This window comes from Micropterus dolomieu, linkage group LG20 (genome assembly GCF_021292245.1).
Source record: "Micropterus dolomieu isolate WLL.071019.BEF.003 ecotype Adirondacks linkage group LG20, ASM2129224v1, whole genome shotgun sequence".
Taxonomy (NCBI): domain Eukaryota; kingdom Metazoa; phylum Chordata; class Actinopteri; order Centrarchiformes; family Centrarchidae; genus Micropterus; species Micropterus dolomieu.
In genome coordinates, this window is record NC_060169.1 from 17045078 (window position 1) to 17067719 (window position 22642).

Genomic DNA, 22642 nt, shown 5'->3' on the forward strand with positions numbered 1-22642 from the left:
CTGTGTGTGAAGGGTGAATCAGAGGTACGTTGTAAAGCACTTTAGATAAGCTATAAGGAATTCATACTGTATATATGACATACTGTATATATGTATAACAGGAATTCCATGTTAGTTTAACTGCTCAAATATGTTGGAAGAAACAGGAGATAATGAGTGCATGATTAAAACCATCTAGAACTTATTTATTAGATTTTAAAAAGATTTAAACCATGCTCAAATCAGATTCCCTCTTGTTTTAACAGCTGCTTGGACCAGCTTGGACAGCGGGCATAAATTTGCTGCCCAGGAGTTGTAAAAACATTTGCTTCGTACTGGAACTGTGGGTGCAGGACTACAAATCCCAAAAGACTATATATGAGCCTTGGCAGGTACAGCAAGACAATGAATCTAATTTTTATCTGGATCAGTTGGCTTATGACTAAATATAACATCCATGCCCTGTAGGTGTCAGTGTAATAGTTCAATGAGCTGGAATGCAATTAATCATTGTCTTAGATCATAACTAACATAGAAAGTGAAAGAAAGCTTGAGCAAATGAGGAAGATCAGCACTTCTTTTCACTCAACAACTATATGATGATTATATGTGTTGCATAATGAACAGGAGACTACTGTCTAAATATTACTCTATACTGTGGAGTAGTTAATTATTAAGGCACCTCCACACATTCATTTAAAGACCTTACCCTGCTCAGATTAAGGGATAATTTGAACAATGCATTTCCGAAAAGATATTATTGATTTCCTATGTGAGAACCTGCCAGATAGATTAGGACCCAAACTATTCTAAGTGGAAGAGCTGAAAGTCAGAAGACAACAAGATAATCTTTATTACATTTTCTGCTCAGCACCTTTAGTAAGCTGTGATTCAGCAGGAGGAGACTCTCTGAGGAGAAGACAATAACATTGAGTCACCTTGCTGCATTGTGAGCCTCTGGCAGCGGAGAGGATGGGAAGCAGCAGCGGAGACCACACTGCAGAGCTGCACTGGACTGCGCATCAACTATGTGTGTATTTGTGCGTAAATTAGTATGTATAAGTGGATGTGTGCGTAGTGGGGATGATGATAAATCACAGCAAGGTCAAAGAACAGAAAATTGAATGGGGATACCAGATGATTACACTGCAGTATACATTTCAGCTACACTGTACTTCATTTTGCAGATTGGCTGCAGAATGCACAACAAGATAAATGTGCACCAATTGATGCTAAATTTAAGGACAGCAGTATCAATAATACAGTGGTATTATTGATTAATCCAAATACTTTTCATCCCGTTTGCAGATCTCTGCTTGACCTTGCAATGCAGAAAACACTCATTCCCCCAAATGCAGCATTTCTTCACTTTTCTTCTTCAAATCTGTTGCAATTGGGTGGCGCCGTTCTCATATTGTGACAGATGTAATAATGCATTTTATTCTTCACACATTTTGGTTTGTTTCTTTGAGGTAGATGAGTATGAAATTAAAGGAAATACAAACATGCAGGCCAGGTGTCTTGGTGTGGTGTCAGACCGCATCGTCTAACACTGTGTCAACTGGGATTAGATCTGATGATTATAAAGGCCAAAGCAAATGATTCCCATATTTTTAAAAGTAATCAAACTATTCACTACCCCCTTGTGTTCTGTATGGACACATGTACATTTGTTGTTTCCACACTTATTTCTTCACTTTGACCATTTAATTTGTCATCCGTCTCTAAATCACATATACTTAATTGTACATTTCTCTTTATGTCTCCTATATGAACAGAGACCCTACATATAAGGTTGGAAACATATTATAGCAGGGATAATCCTTTTAGTCTTTGACTTTTCTGTCAAGCAGATAAGAATTTAGAAGGTTTACAGTGAATTGGTTTCTGCACAGCAGCTGTACAATAATGGTTTCTTAGAGGCAGTGTTTTATCTCTCACCGTCTTTGAGGCAGAGTGCCTTAAACCACTGGAGAATGTTTGAACAAAGAATCCCCAAAAGGGAATCACAGATCAAATATTTATAATGTTGACAGATGTTTGTTCTCTGCTCAGTGGTATACACCCCATACAGTAGTATTTCCTTTCACAAAGGACACATAAAAATTACTGTAAACTACACCTCAGAGGAAACACAAGAAACTCTTGTGTATTTCTGCATGTCTTTCTATGATCATTTGACAACTTTATTGGACTACATTTGCTCCTTCCCTGTAAAAGCACATAATGTTCCATGTGTTCCATGCTCTCTTGCATTAATGATAATACAAGAGAGCATGGCATGATGACGTGAATCACTGCTGCTTGTCTGTTGATGCTCGCTGTTGAGCAAAATAACTCCTGTGCCAACACTACTGTGACTTTGAACATTTCCTGCCCTCACATAGACCAAGTGAAATTTATGGGCAGCATTGGCAAATTGGGCAGGTCTGTTTGATGCAGTGTAAGCATTATTGTAATGTCTCTTGGTCAGGAAGGTTCTCTGTCCTCAAGGTGTGACTGCAGTGAAGGTGATGTGAGCCAGACAAACTTCATCTAAAGCTTCTAGTACAATTTATCCATGGGCATTTGTTCATTCACACATGCAGGGATGCTCCACTCACACACGCGCACACACACACACACACACACACACACACACAGGCAGTTTTACAGAGACCTTGTAGCACTTAAATGCTTTATTTATTTGTATCATCATAATTTAAAAATGCGTGCGTCCCACACACAAAGATCTTTAATAGCAATAGTAACCCTGCACATAAAAGTTGTGGGTAATTCTATCATACTGTAGTAGAGGGGAAAAGACAAATCATAGACCTATAGCGCTGCAGTACAATAAATGCACAAAGGCAAGATATCTGAATCAATAGATAACTTTAAACACTTGAAACATTCTGTGCATTGTAAACTTTCAGAAAACTACATCAGGGTATACTGCAATGTTTCATTTTTGTTATTTATGTAGCCTATAAATTGTGTTTAAGTTTCTACAAGTCTAAACTACAGACTTTATTAAATCTGCTTTAAAGACTACTTCGGATGTTATTTTAACAGGGGACAAAGTTGATTTACACAGCTCCACCTTAAGTTCACCTGGGTTCAAATGTAGACACGCCTCCTCACCACAATCATACCTTGAGCTTGAAAATGTTTTGTTTTGTGACTTTATCCTTGTTGTAGACAAACGTTTACTCTTTTCCTGTGCAACAATTCCTCCTGTGAGTGATTCAGATGATGCTGCTTTCAAACATTTCAAACATTCCCAACTATAAAGGACTGAAAGCTGGTTGGAAACTAAAACACACTCATACTCTTAATTTCATAGTTCTCTCATACATGGCTGCCAACCTGACTTATATAAGCCTGGGACAAAAAAACACTTCTGTGAGAATGCTGGGTTCCTTGTTTTATCTGTTGCCCCTTTCTCTCATCACCCTCATTACATTTCCAGAAGAAAAAAATAAGCATGTTGGTTTAATTTAGTTAGGTTGTAGGCCTAATCATTTAATATCCCTTATAGGACTTAACATTTTTTTCATGTGGAAAATACTAGAATTACTTTTAGGATTGCTACATCAACATTTTTGTTTTATGTATTGTGCCAATCATTGCACTAAAATGCCCCAGTCATAAATTCCAACTTTAATCCAATACACTTCAACTACACCCTAGGGCCTACACCTTTTCTCCGTTGTGGGCTTTATTTATTATTAAATTGAAGAGGTCTGAGCTTTGTTTTAATCATCTAACAGACTACTTGTGATAACCGGTTAGCCCCTTTTCGTTAGCTCAAATTACATTTTAAAGAGTCGTGAAAGTGGTCTGAATTTGGTATTCTTCCCCTTTAAAAAAAACTATGCAGCCCTAGCGGTGGTGTTTTCTGGGCTCCCTGGAAAAGTCTGCGGAGAGGGAGACGGGGGGGACAAGGCGAGCCGGAGACGAGAGATCATGGCGGCACCTCTCGGACGGGACACCCTACCTGACCACTGGTCGTATGGAGTTTGCAGAGATGGCCGGGTCTTCTTTATTAAGTGAGCGGGGTTTTACTACTCGGCGCTTGTTTCTCTACGAGGAATTATTAATACGAAGGATTTTTGTTGTTTTATTATCGTTCAGTAACAGGTGTCTCTCTTGCAGTGACAAAACTCATAGCACTACTTGGCTACATCCACGCACTGGTGAACCTGTTAACTCGGGACACATGATACGGTCAGGTACGTGGCAAATTATCTGATTTGTAGGATACCGAGGGGACTTTTTCCTTCTGCTGCAATGTGTTTTCTGTCTGTGGCGGGTCGTTCAATGTATTTTTGTTCGTGTTATAGATTTGCCAAGAGGATGGGAAGAGGGCTTCACGGACGAAGGAGCCAGCTACTTCATCAAGTGAGTGGCTCATGAGCGTTGAGTTGCATTGTTTGACCGTGTAAAATGTGATCCCATTAGCTGGTTGTTGCGTTTTAAAGTGTAGCGTGTAAAATGCTTTCCTACTCTTTTTCATTCCCCTTTCTGTCACTGTGCGGTTCTGTCACGTTTTGTAACATGTCTGAGCAGTTGCAGTCAAACGCTGCTACTCAAACTAGGTGAAAAATTATGCACTGTAAACACAGCATTTCATCAGCATGCACATGACGAATGACACGTAAAGACACCAGCATATGGATTAACACACAGGGGTTCCATCGGATAGGTAAAACTAATTACCTCTGCCTGCATTGTGAATGGAAAGTGGCGGTGCCTGGCAGGACAGGAAGAAGGCTATTAAAATTCTCCTCACATCCTCCATGCAGGACCTCTACTCTCTCCATTAGGTGTACAGTAGTGTGTGTGGCAGTGTGAGAGAGTGTGTGATAGAGATACTGGTTGCAGGAGAGAGGTGTGACCATGTGGTGACAGAGATGTATGGTATGATGGCGTTTTTGAAGCAGAGAGGACAGGATTTCCAAAGTCATGGACCGCAGTGTGAAGTTGTTGTTGTTGTTTTGTGTCAGATTTTCACATGTCCTTCAGATATTAAAATGTTCAGGAATGAGGTTTATAATCAGTGAAAGGCACCATTCCATTAGTACCACACCGACACATCTATTATGTTCAGCTAGATAACACAAGGATTATATGCATTACATTTGCATTTCCGTATGCATTGTTTTAAACCATGGCTTTTTTTGTGTGAATTCTGTTCTGTGGCTGTCAGTGTATATCAGATGGTTACTGTGAAAGAAACCAGGAGACAAGATCCAACAGCAAATCATGCAAATCACGCAATCAGATCAAAACTAACAATGACACAGAGAACGCCAATGATAAAACATAGTGGATACAAATTCATCATGGGCACTGGATCACAGTGAATTACAATGACTTCTCCAACTGGAGCTTATTTAAGGTTTTGTAGTTCTCTACCCAAAGTCCTGTCCTGGCCATTTTAGTTCGCCCCATTTGTTCTAGATAGAAAGCCTGTATGGAGATGTTTTATATCCCTATAGCTGTGAGGTTGATAGTTTTTGGAGGTCTTTGCTCAACGATACCAGTTTATAGCACTGAATTAACAATACAGACATTTTTTGTTCATTACAGCAATACCTGCACTCAGAAATAATATATAATAATAGAAAACAGTGTAATAAAAGAGATATTATCATAGTTTTAAAAGACCAAACCAATGGCTGGCCACGCATTCAGGAGCCACTTCAAAAGGCGTCCAAAGATGTGGGCTTTAAAAAAGACACATAAAATGGTTTCAGCTAACAAATTTGTTGTTGCAGACACCTATACTGTGTGTAGAATAAAGGCGGTTGTTGTGTTTCCCTCGTTCACGCACTTTTTCCTCTGTAAGAAGTGAGAACAATGCAACAGTGAAGTTGTGTGATATACGGTAGCCTAAATGTCAAGGCTGTTAAATCAGTCGACTACTTGTTGCCCAGTTAGCTCAGTGGAAGGATCCTGTTTTTGCTCTTGCTCCCAGCTTACTTCTTTGTTTTTCAGGGCTAATTTCTTGGAGTCAAACAGTGGACAGGAATGCGCCAAGACTGTTCTCTTGTACCATTCAGCTTATCTTGAGCATAGTTTTTATTTATGTTTTTTTATATAAATATAAAAAGTATAGAGTATGATGAGCTGGATACCATAGTGTGCCAGACATATTTAACTTTAACAAGAGAGTATAAATTAATATACTCCTTTGTCTGTTTTATTATTTATTTAATTATGTATTGATTTGTCACTGGGCCGGACAGGGGGGCAGACATGGGTATGGGGTGGCACAAACATCGTACAAACAGACAACATAGAGAAAGGACAACACCTGCAAGAGAAGGAGGATGGAGGGTGGGGACAACAGGGAATAGCAGAGGGAAACACCAATTGCAGAAAGCAACAAAACCTGCAATAGAACGGGAGGGGGGCTTGGGGCGGAGAAAAACAAAAACAAACAAACACAAACAAACAAACAAACAATAATAATAATAAAAGACAACCAGCTGAATAGCAGCAATAAACAGCTGACATAGTAAGACAACTAAGAGAAAAATGAAAACAAGAAACAGTCACTCAAAATAAATAAGCAACACAGCACAGCCATGAAAGCTGGAATGATAAAAATTAATTTAAATAAGTAACTGAAAAAAAAGCATCAAGAATAATTCTACCAGGGACAACCTAAATTTGTTTGTGTCTATGTGTGAGACTGTGTGTGTCTGTGTGCGTGTGGGTGAATGTGTCATAAGCCTGTTAAAGAATGTAGTTCTTAGTGAGAGTGGGAAGCCACGACCATGCCGCACCGACCCCAGCAACAGGCAGGCAAGAACCCTAATAGCCAATAGGGGTGGGAGAAAAAAAAAAATATATATATATATGACTCCCAGATACATCGTGATGCAAACGCGGAAGACCCTGGTCCAAACAACAGACGACCCCAAAAAAATGACCATCCAAATGCCAATTGACAACGTAATGCCGACGGAACACAAAAGGCGTAACCCGCGGAAGAGCAGCGCCCAGACCGACTGCGGCACGCACACAACATAGACCAGTGCTCCCCCCCCACCCAGCACCCCACCGCCGTGGACCGAACAGCCAAAACGTCACGTAATCATCAACATCGATGCACTAGTGACGAGCCCAACCCCCACACTGCACGAGCACGGCAACACCCAATGCCCGGCAGCCCCCCGTGTATCACACGTGCGAGCCCGGGCAAACAAGAGTGAGCCAGGCGCAGAACACGATGGCAAAATCCAGCGGAGAAAAACACCAGCAGCAAGTCCCAGCCCAGCAGCAAACGCGCCGTGCAGGCCAACGGGGAACCGCCAATAAAAGTACGCCGTCCCCCCAACCGCCGGAAAAATGAATGCCGGCCACGCCAGCCAACATCCCCCATGCACAGCACGTCCCCAGGCCACTGCGCGACACCAGCCAAACCAGCAACGAAGCAAAATCAACTAGCTCAGCTGCATGTCACCACCAACCCACCCACCTGTCAAAGGCCGAGAACTCCAGGCACAGGTCCAGAATAAACCGGAGCGCAGCCCCGCCCCGCACCAACACTGCACATCCCGAAAACTAACTTTATACTTCAGACTGCAGTGGGGTCCGACAACTGGCCGACAGAGAAATGGGGAAGCATGGATCTGAGGCCAACGAAGCAAACCAGGGACGCAAACTGGTCCCTCCAAGCCAACGAGGAAATGCCTCCCCCGGACTCCAATGCACAAACCAAATGCCCAGCAGCCATCCAGAGACCCTGCATAGGGAAGAAAAAAAACAAACAAAAAAACCCAATGCATCAAGATGCATCGACAATTGCCCAACAATCCCACCGCAGCCCTCCAAACTGCAACTGGATCGACCCGCCACCCCCAATAGCCAACCTTGTGACCCCCCAAAGCGCAAAGGACCCTAGACCGCATGTCCCGGGGAGAGCTGCGCCCTGCCCCGAGGGAGAACAGCAGAAATCCGTGCCGGCAAGCTCCCCGCCGCCAGGGAGCGATAACACGGGAGAACCAGGCCGACAGTCCCCCAGCCCAGCCGGAGGCATCCCCCCCCAGAGTGCAGGCAGAGCCAGCAGCCCCCGAACCTCCCCCGAACCCAGCCCCCCCACTCAACCACACCCAAGGAAGAGGGCCAAAACCTACCCTGACAACACCAGCCATGTGCCCCAGGGACTCCCAAATGCCCCCCCTGTGAGAGAGCCGGCAGGGGGAAGCAGCGGGAGCCCCACCCCTGCAGAGGAGGGCCCAGGTGTGGAGAGAAGACAATGGGCTCCCAGGCCCAGGGACACACCACCCACTCAGAAATGAGCAAAAGCCAGAAGCCTGAGTCCCCAGACCCCCAGGTCCAGAGCGGGCCCCCACGCCAGGGGAGCCACGCCCCCCTGACCCACCCCAGGCCAGGCAAGGTGGTCACCAACCCCGGGGCTCCTGTGGCAGGACACGAGGCCAATGAGAATCCCCCAACTCCTTCAACCCCCACTAATGGATAGATCTGTCTCCCACTTTAAGAATGGGAGAGAGATTGAACTGTCTGTTTTTAACAGTAACATGTATACTTTTGATAACAGTTTTGGAGGGGAGAGTTTAAGAAAGTCCTGTTATCATTGGAGGTAGATCTAAGTCCATTATTACATCGTACAAGGTCATCCTCTATTGATTTAAGTAAAGGCATGTAGTTTAGCCATGTCAGTTCTGACAGCCTGGAGGAAATATTGACACCCAGATATTTAATATTCCCAGACTTTAGCGGTGTGGTAGATATACTCTGGAAATCACACATTACAGGTAAAACTATGTATTTACTCCAGTTAATGGAGTAGTCTGAGATGGATGAGAATTTATCTATAAGTGTGATTGTCTCAGAAAGAGAAGTTTGTGAGTTTAGGAGGAAAAGTAATACATCATCTGCATAAGGCTTATCTTGTGGTGTATATTTTCTGTTTTAACTCCTTTAATATTATTATTTTGTCTGATAGTGGTTCTATGAAAATGGCAAATAACGAGGGAGAGAGTGGGTAACCTGCCTGGTACCCCTCTGACGACTAAAGCATGGAGAAGTATGATCGTTTGTCCTGACAGAAGCTCTTGGGGAACTGTATAAGATTTTAATCCAATCTATGAAAGAGTTTCCAAATCCAAATTTATGTAAAGTGTCCAATTTACTCTGTCAAATGCTTTCTCTGCATCTAAATAAACAACTGTAGTTTCCAGGTTGTGAATAGTGGCATAGTCTATTACATTAAGTAGCCTGCGTGTATTGTTGGTGGAGTGCCTGCCCTTAATAAATCCTGTTTGGTCGGAGTGTATTATACCAGGAGTGACCTTCTCTAGCCTTCTTGGTAGGGTTTTGCAGATGATTTTAAGATCTGCGTTAATAAGTGATATTGGGCGATAACTGGACAGGAGTGTGGGTTCTTTGTCTGGTTTAAGGAGCAGGCTGATATTAGCAGAGTTAATTGTTGGAGGCAACATGCAAGTACCCTTAATTTGCATAACCATCCTATAGAATGTGGGCGCAAGTATTTCCCAGAATTCCTTGTAGAATTCAGCTGGAAAATCGTCTGGCCCAGGGGCTTTATTATTCGACATATGTAAGAGAGCTTCCTGGAGTTAAGCCTTTGAACCAGGTGAATCCAGAGCCCTGATCTGTTCATCATCTAACCTTGGCAAATCTATATTGTTCAGAAATGCATCGATGTTAGAGCTAGATGCATCAATTTGTGATGTATATAAGTTTTTATAATAATCTCTAAATGCATTGTTGATTTTGTCTGGGTTATGAGTCAGATTCCCAGCTGAGTCCTTTAAGGAGGAAATTGTTATTTTTTCTTTATTCAATTTCACTTGGTTGGCTAAGAATCTGCTGGATTTATTGCCATGTTCAAAGTTCTCCAAGCGTAGTCTTTGCAACTGAAATTGTGTTCCTGTGGGGAGGCAGCAAGGGCAGTTTCTAATGTTTTTAGTTTTTGTTCTACCTCTAATTCACGAGATCTCTCTTTCTTTTTTTTGTATGATGAATAGGAGATTATTTTACCTCTCATGACTGCTTTTGCTGCCTCCCAAAGAAGACATGCAAAGTTCCTGGCAGGTCATTAGTTTCCATATATATTGCCCACTCCTTTTTGAAATAAGTCTCCAACTTCTAGTTGGCTGTGTGACTTTTTTTTTAGTAAGAGTGACAGAAACCGATTCATGATCACTGATAGTGATAGGGTGAATCTAAGTGTAGGAAATGCCATAATTGAGCTGCTAACCAAAAAATAGTCAAGGCGAGAATATGAGTGGTAGACCGGTGAAAAGAAGGTATATTCTCTAAGAGTGGGTAGTAAGTACGTCTAAATCGCTCATGGATTGTTTAAGGGTGTCTGTTGATTTCCAAATACGGTGACTGCCTGCCATACTGAGCATGTCAACTGCTGGATTACATACCAGGTTGAAGTCCTCTCCTATTATAACAGCTGTGTCTGAGTGAGCAGAGAGTGAGTTGAAGAAAGCTTGATAAAAGGAGGGGTCGTCAACATTTGGGCCATAGATATTAGCAATGCATATATGAGTAGGCCTATTTTGAATCGAAATGTTAACAATAATAAATCGACCCTCTGTATCTATAGTAGAGGTATTATGATTGAAGTGTGTTTTTCTATTTATCATAATGGTGACATCCCTTTGTTTTGAGTAATAACAGGCTGAGTACGAGTGAGGAAACTGTGGTGAGTTTAGTTTATCTTTTGTCTTGGATAAATGAGAGACAATGTCTGCTTGCAGATTATTTAGATGGTTGAAAATTTTTAATCTCTTTTCCCTTGAACCAACTCCACATACATTCCAAGAGGTGAGCTTAAGTGTGGTCATCATTCAACTAAGGGATGTGGTGTAGGCTAGTGTGTGCAGTGTGTTTTGTATCCTTGTGTGTGGTGTGTGTGTTGTGTGCGCCTGTATGTGTGTGTCTATGTGAGCATAGTTAATATCTTCAGTGTTCTGTTGATGTGTCAAAGAAAGACAAATCATTATATGTTTGTCAGAGTGGGTTAAACCGCTGGGTGATTATCTTTATTTATGATTTAATATGCTAATATAGAGATATCTTGGTTCATAATTATCAGTTTCATTCCAAGTGAACATACATTTTATCTTGTATCATGCCACTTACTTTGACTATGTATATAATTGACAGTGAACTGTAACATAGTGATATTGAGATACTGCTATTATAATGATCACAGTATTGAAGTCTAAAGCCACCCCAGGTATGAATGTATATAAAGATAAAGATTGTTGCAGAACTAAAAAGCTGTTGTTAAAACACAGCATTGATTCAACTGCAATATGACAACTTGATTGGTATTTTTTAATTCCTGAAACAGTAGGACTATAATAGATAATTACTTTGAGAAATAGCTGATTGGTGTATGACTCATTTTAATATTCTCTGATGACTGAGTACTGTCATTTTCTCATCGCGGAGAAGTTTGTCTTTGGTGGTTTATTAGATTTATTGACCTTGATAATTCCAGTTAATTAAAGGAAGCATCACTTTTGTCAAGCTCACCTGGTTTTTAACTCTAGCATTCAGCTAATTAAGGTAGGAGTGGATCCACAGGCCTGGTTAATTGATTACTACTTTGTTGTTAAAGACATGAGTCGGCTCAGCAGATTAAAGGTTAGAAACAGCTTTCTTTCCAGGAATATCTGTGCTTTGGTTTTTAATGTTAACTGGCAAAACTCAAACACTGACAGTGAAGTGGCTTCAGCTCAGTGGGATTCATTCATAAAATCACATTAAATAAATTGGAAAGGGACTGGACAGCTTGGATTGTGGCCCTATTTCAGAACATTAAAATCATCACAAGGTTTAGTTTACAACTGGCTGCAACTCATCATTTTAAAATTCCCATTAATACTACAGGGGCAACCCCCATTAGCTCTGAGTTTAGGTGAGTTTATTTTTCTGCTCCAGGGTGCACTTAAACATCAGACTTTATGAGAAGCTCTCATGAAGTGCACAGTCAGATTTTTAGAAACAAATTAAGTAGGTTCTTCGATAGAAATCATTTCTGCCCATTCGTCTTCTCGTCTCATCTCATAGCTGTCCAGGAACTATACAAACTCAAGTAGGACCTAAGTCTGCATGGTGCTGCCATGACAATAGTCACTAGATTTGGTTGTGTGTTGATAATGGTATTTTTCCGAGGTGGATTACAAAGGAAGGCTTGTTTAGACGTTGCTATTCTAGGACAGCCTGTGGTCTGTGGACCTGTTAATCTGTGTAGTGGTTTATTTTTTAAACAGTGTGAGGGCTGATGATTTTTTCATTGTCTTAAGTCGAACAAAGAAGGATTTATATATGATAAAACTTAGTTTATATTATGTACCTTTGATGTTTAGTTTAAGTTCACTTTAGTTACAGTACTCTTAATACACTGACGTTAACATCAGACTGAACTGTGCAAACTGGAAGAGGAGATGGTCAAAACTAAAGGGCGAGGTCTGTTGTCATCTGTGGCAGTAGATTGAAATAGAGTCTTTGGCTGTCATACTTGGCAAATCTCCAAGGAAGTGACCCAATTTGAAAATCATCTTCCAAAATCATCCTGTTTCAAACCCTGCAGAGGATCTGCCACAGATGAAACAGGACTATGTGTTGAGGTAAACTTGTGTAATGGATGCATATTCATTTTAGAAAAGAATTGCACAGCCGAAGAAGACGTGGCAATAGGATGTGTACAGCATACTGTATTATTAGAATGCACAGTTCCGACACTGATATCGGATATCGGTATCGTTATACTGACTGAAATACCTGGATCGGGTATTGGTGACAAGGGGGTAGATCTGTTCCATACAATTACATGCGTACTATGTGATGTGCCAGCAGTGAGCCTGTAGACCCCAACAGAGAGAGCTACAAACAAAGGGTTAGAAGTTTGGAGGTATTTCACGCTTGATCAAGCCTGATGGTGCCTTACACATAAAAGAATGATTCCCAGTCTCTTCCTCACAGCTTATTAAATTCACACTGGTATCGGATCGGTACTCCCATCGGACGATACCCAAAGCTAGCAAAGTACAACTAAGTTAAGCTTCTTTTTCAAGTTAAAATAGTACTGTCATAAACCTTAAAGGGATAGTTTGGGTGTTTTGAGGTGGGGCAATATGAGGTACCTATCAAAGTCAGTGTATTACCTGAATTATATGCAGCACTGCAGGTAATACACTGACTATGGATAAGTAACTTATACAACCCCACTTCAAAAAACCCGAATTATCCCTTTAATGCATCCCTCAAATGGTTAAACAGAACTATTTGTAACAGATGGCATGGCTGGAAGAACAATTGAAAAGAATGTAAGATATTTCAAACATTAGATCAGATCAGTAACAGTACAGTTGGTGGTAAACAAAAGAGTAAGAACCAATGTGATTATTTTACTAACTGTATGTAACTGTATGATTAATTTATGTCATATTTATATATCTTCATAATACATTGTGTTAAATGATTCCCAAGTAAAAGCTGGGCAAACTGAGTTCTTCTAGGTTTACTCTTCACCACATCACTGGCACTCACTGAGCATAGGAAATGTGCAATTCTATAGCTCCTGGGGGAAATAATGACCCCACTGAGGCACAATGGTGTCCTGTTGAGGACACAGTTCACATTGTTCAGTGGGCTTACAATACTGTGGACAGTCCAGAAAGAACTGTTTGATATAAAACTCACATTGATTTCACACCAAAAAAGGCTTACTCACCTTCTGTCTCAACTTTATGTAGGCTACTCGTCAGATGTGATAACGCCATCAACATCACTGATTTTTAGGAGTGTTTTATTTTACCATTCTCCTGCTGCTTGTTGTGCTTTTAGGTTGTGCTTGCATTTTTTTTACTTGATGACTATTAGTTAACAGGACAGTATTGAGTTGATTAGCCATCAGGTGTTTTGGGAGTTTTGAAGCAAGGCATAAAAAAGAAGTTTATAAAACCTACAGGCCCTTATCTGAAGGCTGTCTTAATGAAGCTTGTTTTCTGCTAACACAGCAAATCCATATCTCATTGCTGAGTTCAAAACATCACTGCCAAAAAAGAGAGGGAATAAATGAGCCCCAGTGTACTTCAAATGACCTTTTCCCCTCCATATTTAGATTAAGTTAACATGAAAAAAAAATTTATGTCAGAATTCCTCAAATACTTAAAAAAGTATTTAACTTGGGCTATTTGGGAACATTTTGTCTGCTTTGATGCTCCTTTGTAGCTTTGATGCTGGACATTGACTTTGAAACTTTTAAAGTGAGGTAAAACTTCTAATGTGTTTCTTTGTGCAGGTTTATTCTCTTTGTGACAACTTTACCACAGCGGATTTAGGATGAGCTTTACCATCACTTGTAAAGTGTTTTCCCAACTGGTCCTCCTTTGGGATCAGGCAGGAAGACAGTCCAGAAAATCACTAGCAAACCCTTCAGAAATGGTCAATGCTCAGAATATGGGACCTCAAACTATATCCTCAGAATGTATAACAACATAATTCACTGACATTAGTCTAAAATTCCATTGAGCATTGTAGTCGATGACAGTGACTGTTAGGTCTGCTAAGTAATGATCATGTTTGCTCAAATGACCGTGGACATTAAGGGACATTGTTTGGAAATCTTTGTCGAGTGCCATGCAAAGTGGCCTTGCAAACACATCACTGACAGCAGAAGGATCAGTACAAGTAATAATAATAATAGAATTTTCTTTTAAATAACTTTATTTTCTTAGCACATTTCATGCAAGTATGCAGTTCAAAGTGCTTAACAAAACAAGATCAGAATAACAATAACAATAAAATAAAAATCCATAAATAGCAAAGGCAACAGAAGAAACAAACATACAATCAAAGCAAATAGAAACAGTAAAAATGTTAATAAAAAAACATAAAACAACAGAAATTGTTGGTGGTTTTGTTGTTGTTGGTTGTGGGTTTTTTTTTTAGCAAAGCTGAGGTGACTGAAACAGTGCTTGGATATTAAAGAAAAGAAGGTTGGATGAAATTGTGTTTGTCATCGGGTTCATCCAATGGGAACAGATGTGTCACTTAACAAGATCCCATAACACCCACAGCTTTCCTACTATATGTGTGCTCCATTGAGCACATATTAATTACATATTTATAGGTCTTATACTTGGGCTCAACTCTGCTCATGATGACAGTCTAAGTAAGGTGACTCTCTTTTACACTTTCCCAGTTTATTTGTTGTGCCTGGTTATTGTGAGAAACAAGCTGTGATTGTTGAACTACCTCTATAGGCCTCCACAGAGTACAGTAAGTACAACTAAAGTGAGGTCCTACTGTAGGAACCGTATTTCTTAAAGCGCTGTGTTGTCAGACTCTGATAACATCACTCTCAGGGTAGTTTATGCACCTTTATGCACCACAGCTGTTTTCTAAAGCATTGCTAGGGTAAATAATTATCTTTTAACTTACTTTGTAACATGAGCTTTATTGATACATGCTGGCGTTACTGAATCTGCTCTTGGGCTGTAGAATCTTCATAAAGCCTCTTTAATTTGTTTTTGTCTGACATGTTTCTGTTGACAACAGACATCCTTGACAAGATAAACATGTTAACAGTCAAAGCAGCAACCATTGTGCTTTGATTATTTTTTTGTGTATTTGCTTGTGTGAGCAGATAGTTAAAAGTTGAAAGGGCTATGTCAGCTACCAACTTGTACACTAATTTATGCACTTGCCCATTGAACTTTGTATCAGTAATCTTACAAATATATTTGTATATTTGTTGAGTAACAAGGTCATTTAGTTTCATTTTGTCCTTTTTGCCATTTTCTTAATTGGAAATGTACTTAGTTCATGGTACAAGGAATGATATTATGGGACACACAGATATATTTAAATGTCACTTCACATGACATGACACATTTGCGGGTGTAGGGTCTGTAGTTTGAATAATGGCAAGTCTAAGACACTGATCATCATCATTAGATAAATGTTCCTTTTTTTCCCTCCATAATTTTAATCACTATTGTTCAGACATTTGGCTCAAATATGTCACTTTTGCAGACACTTCTTCTTCTTCTTTTGTTTTTCTTTAAACCTGTCCCGCCCAGCAGTCTGGTATACAGTATGAGGAGCTGGATACTCTGTTGTGCCATAAAGATTTTGCTTTAACAAGACAGTTTTAAATATACTCATTTGTCTTCTTTATTATTTATTTAGTTATGTATTTATTTGTCACCGGGCCGGACAGGTGGGCAGAAATGGGGATGGGGGGCACAAACATAACACAAACGTGGGGACAACAGGAAACAACCTTGCAGACACTTCTGAGTTTCATATCTCTCTTTTTCTACCATCCCTCAAGCTGTTTGTTGAGACACTGACCTTCAGCTGAAAATAGATACTCTGAAATCATTGTGTCATTCTTGACAGGCAAAATCCTGATGGATCAGATTATTCCTGTCTTATCTTTGAAAGATGGAGATAAAGAAATTTGACTTCAAGGACATTATTACTATGATAGGGGCCTAAAAAATACTATTCTCCTATACCATGGCATGGTTCTTTCTTATCGGCATTATTCTACAATTGAGGCTTATCATTGTGCATTTTATTTGTACTTGCTGATGAAATGAGTGATGATCTGAAAACATATGGTCCATGGTTACATTTTTTGCAGCATCGCAATCCTACCTTTTGACGAAATACCGGCTCCTTACCATGCGCTGCCTCATTTTAATTTAACTCCCAGCTTGTTGCACTTCTCTTTCCATTATTGCACTATGTGTGCTGTGCAGCGAATGAAAATACTGAGTGAACAGGCTATTTCAAGGTCAAGAGAATAGCAACATGATGTAGTGCTATTTCCAACACCATAAAAATAGCGGAGAAACTCCATGGAACATTACAAACACTTCATTCCCTTATAACAGACACACATAGACAAACAGCCTTACATTGAAGCATGAATCATTAATCCTGTGAAGATGGCAACAGTGCACATGCTAACACTTTAGCAGGGATACTGAAATTGATATTAGGATTCATGGCCAAGGAATTGCAGTTGGGCTGTTGGTGAGGTAGCGAGTCCTTTCAATCTTGTGGTGTGATTTATGTTGACCATTTGTCATTATTAGTAGATCCTTGTGTCATGTTTAAATCATGTCCAGCTGTTATGTTTGTGAATCTTTCTCCTCTCCTTGCTTGTGAGGCGGCCTGAACTTTCACTTGAGGCTCGAGCGTTTTACAAACAGAGCTATCTTGTCAATATCATGTCCATGGTGACTTATTACAAGGCAGTTGAACAATGCATACTGTACAGTACTGCCGGGGCCTACAAATAGAGTTGGAGCTTAAAGCAGCAGACTGAATAAAGATGATAAAAACAAAGAGCACATTGAGAGTCTGGGACAGTGGATGTTTGTGCTGCAGAATAGAAAAGAAGCTTTCCATCAGGCCTTGTTTGGACTTGCAATATTTAACCGGGAGCCTGCAATGAATGAATACATTAAGAGCTGAGGTGTGCTCTGTGTGATGATATACATTATCTAGAATGAGTCATTCACTGTCCAGACAGCTTGAGCAAGTTTACCAGTCAGAGCTGGAGCAGGAGTCAGAGCAGAAACAGGGCTGGGGAGATGCCCGAGCCGGGATGGGGACCTGCTGTTGCAGTTGCTTGCCCCTTGGCCAGGGGACTGACTTGGCTGATCATGAAACAGAGGTGGTTGCTGGGCTGGAACCCTCCAGTTTGGAGAAGGAAGAGAAGCAGATTGAGACAAGGTAACACTGGTTTAATGCTATAATCACTGTGAAATTCAGCTTTGTGTAAAAGAAATACCTGTTTTTATACATACTACGATCTGGATATCTGTAACATGCTATGGTAATGTACAGGCAAAGTAAATGGAACTGGCATGCAATAAACAGCTGACAAAAATCAAATTATATACATATAAAACGTTTCTCTTTGTCATCTATCATTCTTTTCATGTTGTTAAAGAGGGAAGCTCTAGTCTGCACCTGAGTAATTTCACCTGCCGGTCTGGAGGAAAGAAAGAGTTTGTATACCCTCCCTCTGATTAAATTCAGATGACAATTCTTTCTGCCGCATTCTGTCAGAGGCTGAGTGTGACGGGAGCCACTGCAGAGGGAAGCAGGTCCCACACTGTTCTCATCTCACCACACGGGTGAGAAGAGAGGTGATTACTTAGCAGCCACAAAGGTGGGAGATGTTGTATAAAAAAAGTCTTTCTAGAGAGCGTATCTGAGACTTAGCTTTTTTCTTGAAGTTTCCATTTTTATTTTTTCCATGTGATTCCAGTGTTTGGTTAAAAATTGCTGAACAATAAAATAGGTAATTTAAACGTGAGAAACTCACATCACCAATAGAAAATCAAGTACACGGTAGTGTAACGGCATTGATTTTCTGCAAGCATAGTACATTTGCATTTAGATAAAAAAACAGTTTGGTTCAGTGAATCTGGTAAAAGTTAAAATTCTGCTTTCACCAGAGATATTGTCTATAGGTTTATTAATATAACTCAATGCTGCAATCTTCTCTGCTTTATTTTTCAGGTCATTATATTGGTAGTACTGTTTTGATTTAATTTCACCACTTTCTTCAGTGTTGATTCCACCTTTAATAGGCAGCTGTTTTCAGCAAACAAGCTCTGATAAACCCACTGTACACCACCTGCCCAGCACCAAAAGGCAGACAGAGAAAGTTAGCGACTAACTGGTAAACATAGTGGCGCATTAAGCAGCTAAAGAGAAGAGTATTTTCCTCAGGAGTTTGTAAGGACCAAAATAGCTACAGAGAGTGAATATTGGACTTAAATTCAGCAGGTGGCCAGAAGCACGACTCCAAGGTGGCCAACAACTTCTTCTCTGTAGTCACAACTTTTTTTCTAAGTAGCACCTTGAAGATCTGTACAGATCTACTTAATCTGACATTTATTGACTGATCATAGGATTTGTAGCAATGAAGGTTCTTTGTAGTGTCTTATTCTATATTCCTAAAGGTACAGTATATTGAATAACCTATACCTGAATAACCTAACCCTTCAATAAGCTTATGTTTCTCATTGTGGATTACTTGACTAAATATTGCTGTTCTCATTACTGAAATATTGAGCCTGAAAAAGATAAATGAAAAGGCCCATCTGGCCAATGCAGAGAGCAGATCTGGCAGTTAGGGCAATTTCATTCACTGCAGCATTTATTGAACACATTGACCACACATCTGTGCAAGTTCTCACAAACCAATCCAATTTATTTTGCTTTTGGTGCAGAGATGCAAGGCTAATACGTTATTCATTTGCTGATTGATTCTCCCTTTTACTATTCTTTCATTTACTATGTGATCAGTCTTCACCTCCAACCATCCGTTGTCTCTAATCTGTGCAGCAAAGATGTAGTGTTAGTTATGTTTGGAAGTTTTCAAATCACTGTAACAACTGCCCTCTGTCAGTGCATCCTTGAGACCAGATGGAGCATGTGCATGAACAGTCCCCTCCAAAAGTATTGTAACGGTAAGGCAAATTCCTTTGTTCTTTTTGTTCACTGAAGACATTTGGGTTTAGGATCAAAAGATGAGCATGAGACAAGAGTTCAGAATTTCAGCTTTCATTTCCTGGTATTCACATCTAGATGTGTTAAACAACTCAGGACATACCACCCTTTGTTTGAACCCACCCATTTTTCAAGTGAGCAAAACTATTGGAACATGTGGCTGACAGATGTTTCTTGTTGCCCAGGTGTTGCCTTTTAGGTTGATTGTTCAAACATTAAATAGCTAGACTAGTCTAAGTTTTCATCCTTGGTTCAAAGCTATAAAGACTGAATTTCCTGGTAAAGAGGATAAACCAACATGAATACCAGAGAGCTGTCTATGGGAGAAAAGCAAGCCATTGTCAAGCTGAGAAAAGAAAGAAATTTGACCAGAGCCATTGGACAAACACTGGGCATAGCAAGCACAACAATTTGGAATGTCCAAAAAAAGAAAGAAACTACTGGTGTACTGAGCAACAGACGTCGAACAGGTTGGCCAAGGAAAACAACAGTAGTTTATGACGGAAATATCGTGAGAGCTGTGAAGAAAACCCCCAAAACATCAGTAAGTGACATCACCAACGACCTCCACATTGCAGGGGTGAAGGTATCACAATCCAGAAGAAGACTCATTTGCAAAGAAGTACAGAGATGAGCCGCAAAAGTTCTTGAACACAATGGACTGATGAGACCAAGATTAATCTCTACCAAAGTGATGGAAAGGCCAAAGTGTGAAGAAAGAAAGGAACTGCTTATGATCCGAAGCATACAAGCTCATCTGTGAAGCATGGTGGAGGTAATGTCATGGCTTGGGCGTGCATGGCTGCTTCTGGAACAGGCTCATTAATATTTATTGATGATGTAACTGATGATGGTAGCAGCAGAATGAATTCAGAAATGATCAGAACCATTTTTGTCTGCCAATTTACGGAGAAATGCATTGAAACTAATCGGGAGGAAGTTTATCATGCAGCAGGACAATGACCCAAAGCACACTGCCACCAAAACAAAGGACTTCATCAGGGGAAAAAAGAAGGTTTTAGACTGGCCAAGTCAATCACCTGACCTTAACCCAATAGAGCATGCTTTTCACCTCAAGAGGAGACTGAAGGGAGAAATGCCCCAAAATAAACAAGAACTGAAAGAAGCTGCGGTAAAAGCCTGGAATAGTCTGCTGGGTCGCAGGCTTGAGGCAGTTATTGCAAGCAAGGGTTATGCCACCAAATATTAAATGTTATTACTTTAAGATTATTTGTTCCATTACTTTTGCTCACCTAAGAATGCTGTGGTCAAACACAAACGGTGATGTGTCCTAAGTTGTTTTAACACATCTAGATGTGAATACCAGGAAATAAAAACTGAAATTCTGAACTCTTGTCTCCTACTCATCTTTTGATCTTCAACCCAAAAGTCTTCAGTGAACAACAAAAACAAAGGAATTTGCCTTACCGATCCAATACTTTTGGAGGGGACTGTATGTTGAAGTGCTGTTCTGTGGGTAGCCACTAGATACTGATGTTGAGTCTTTGTCTCTTTGAAAGTTAGATGCAATATTACATTTGTTTCAGTCTTATTGTCGTTATCAAGACATGTAATGCATGAAGTTTTTTTGATAGTCAAGACTTTCTTATTATGCAGGATTTTAACTTAACTGAGTTTAACTCAGGCTTGAGTTAAAGATGTCTTACCTTCCAATCATACAATGATTAATTAATCATTTCTCAGTCATATTGCCCTTTTCCTGTATTTGACTAAAATGTTGTATCAGTTCTGTATTAAATCCTCAACGATATTTCCTGTCCCACTGTGTAATTTTAGCCTTAATCAACTTAACACCTCTGGTATATTTAAAAAGCCTTTTTTTCTGGGTTTGTGGGTTTCTGATTTGCTAACACAACAGGCTGGGATTGATACAGTGCTGTTATAGCATAATTTTGCTATACAACAGACAGGAGGACAACAGTGGAAGTAAGTGATAGAGTGAGGTATGAATGTTGACCCTGGCCAATGTTGTTTTTTTTTTTTTTCTGTCTGTATTGACCTAAACCACCCTCATCCAGCCCTCTGCTCTTATCTGTGTGTCTGTCTGTGGATTATTGAACCAGCACTGCAGCAGCCTGAGCCAGCCACTCAGCTATTAGTCTGCCCTACCATACACTATCCCTCTCCCTCTGGCTGACTGGGATCTGATCTAGGGGACGCGGGGTGAAAAGGAAGGCTCTGGTTGCAGTCAGAGACCAAGGTCAGCACGTTACATTGACTGGACAACACAGTGAGGTGAATACTGCTCATCTGTGGTCACCAGGAAGAGTGGTGGCTTTGGAGTTTCTTAGCAGGTCGGGCCCTTCCCCTTTCCTCCTTCTTCATCTTCTGTATAGTGAATGAACAATTGAATGTTATTATTTTATTCCTCCCTGGAGAGGCTAAATAGAGCTACATACTGTAAGTGCTGGCAGTGTTACTGAGTGATCGAGAGTAAAGAGAGAGGGCTGAAACAGCAGTTATACTCTGACACCGCTCTTTGTGCCCTGTCTAGCACACCCACCTAGCACAGTGCACACAGTTAAAACAGGCTCAGTTACCACACGTTACAAGAACAAAAAGGGACTCCTTATTAGTCGTCTTCAGGATCAGGACAGATTTGGACATATGAGACTTTAAAACTGGACTACTTTGCACCTCTAATCACCAACTGGTGAGTATGTATGTAGCAACATATATTATTGAGAGGACTCTGTAGCTATCAGAGACACACTGGGATTATGATGAAGCTAAAGCTGAAGGCTATCCAGTTCAGTTTCATCTCTTAAAAACTATTAAAAAATCTGCTCACTTTGTTCTTTGTAAACATATTTTTTTTGGCATTTCTGCTTTATTTGATTGTGATAGTAGAGAGAGACAGGAAAGACAGGGAAGAGAGAGGGGATGACATGCAGCAAAGGCCCCGGCCGGATTCAAACCTAGACTGCTGCAGTAAGGCCTCAGCCTTGATTTGTGGAACACACTCTACCAGGTGAGCTACCGGGGCGCCCCTCTCTTTTTTAAATACTGTTCATTATGTGTGTACGCCCTTTTATTATTAGTATTAAAACGTTTCATTGCTTTGTGATCCTAAAATATAAAGCACATTTCT

The 22642-nt window shown here is 40.4% G+C and overlaps 1 protein-coding gene across 13 annotated transcripts in view; it reads left to right on the forward strand.

The window, feature by feature from the left end:
* The first annotated feature begins 3868 nt into the window (after positions 1-3868).
* Positions 3869-22642, forward strand: part of plekha7b (pleckstrin homology domain containing, family A member 7b) — a 71852-nt gene continuing 53078 nt past the window's right edge. For 10 of the 13 annotated variants that reach the window (XM_046032681.1, XM_046032685.1, XM_046032684.1 and 7 more), the window contains exons 1-3: positions 3869-4010; positions 4117-4193; positions 4305-4362. In XM_046032681.1, the coding sequence (XP_045888637.1) occupies positions 3928-4010; positions 4117-4193; positions 4305-4362 (218 nt within the window). In that variant the 5' untranslated portion in view covers positions 3869-3927. Of the gene's footprint in view, positions 4011-4116; positions 4194-4304; positions 4363-22398; positions 22523-22642 lie in introns of those variants that run through there. The other 3 variants (XM_046032688.1, XM_046032689.1, XM_046032691.1) reach the window with 3 other exon arrangements.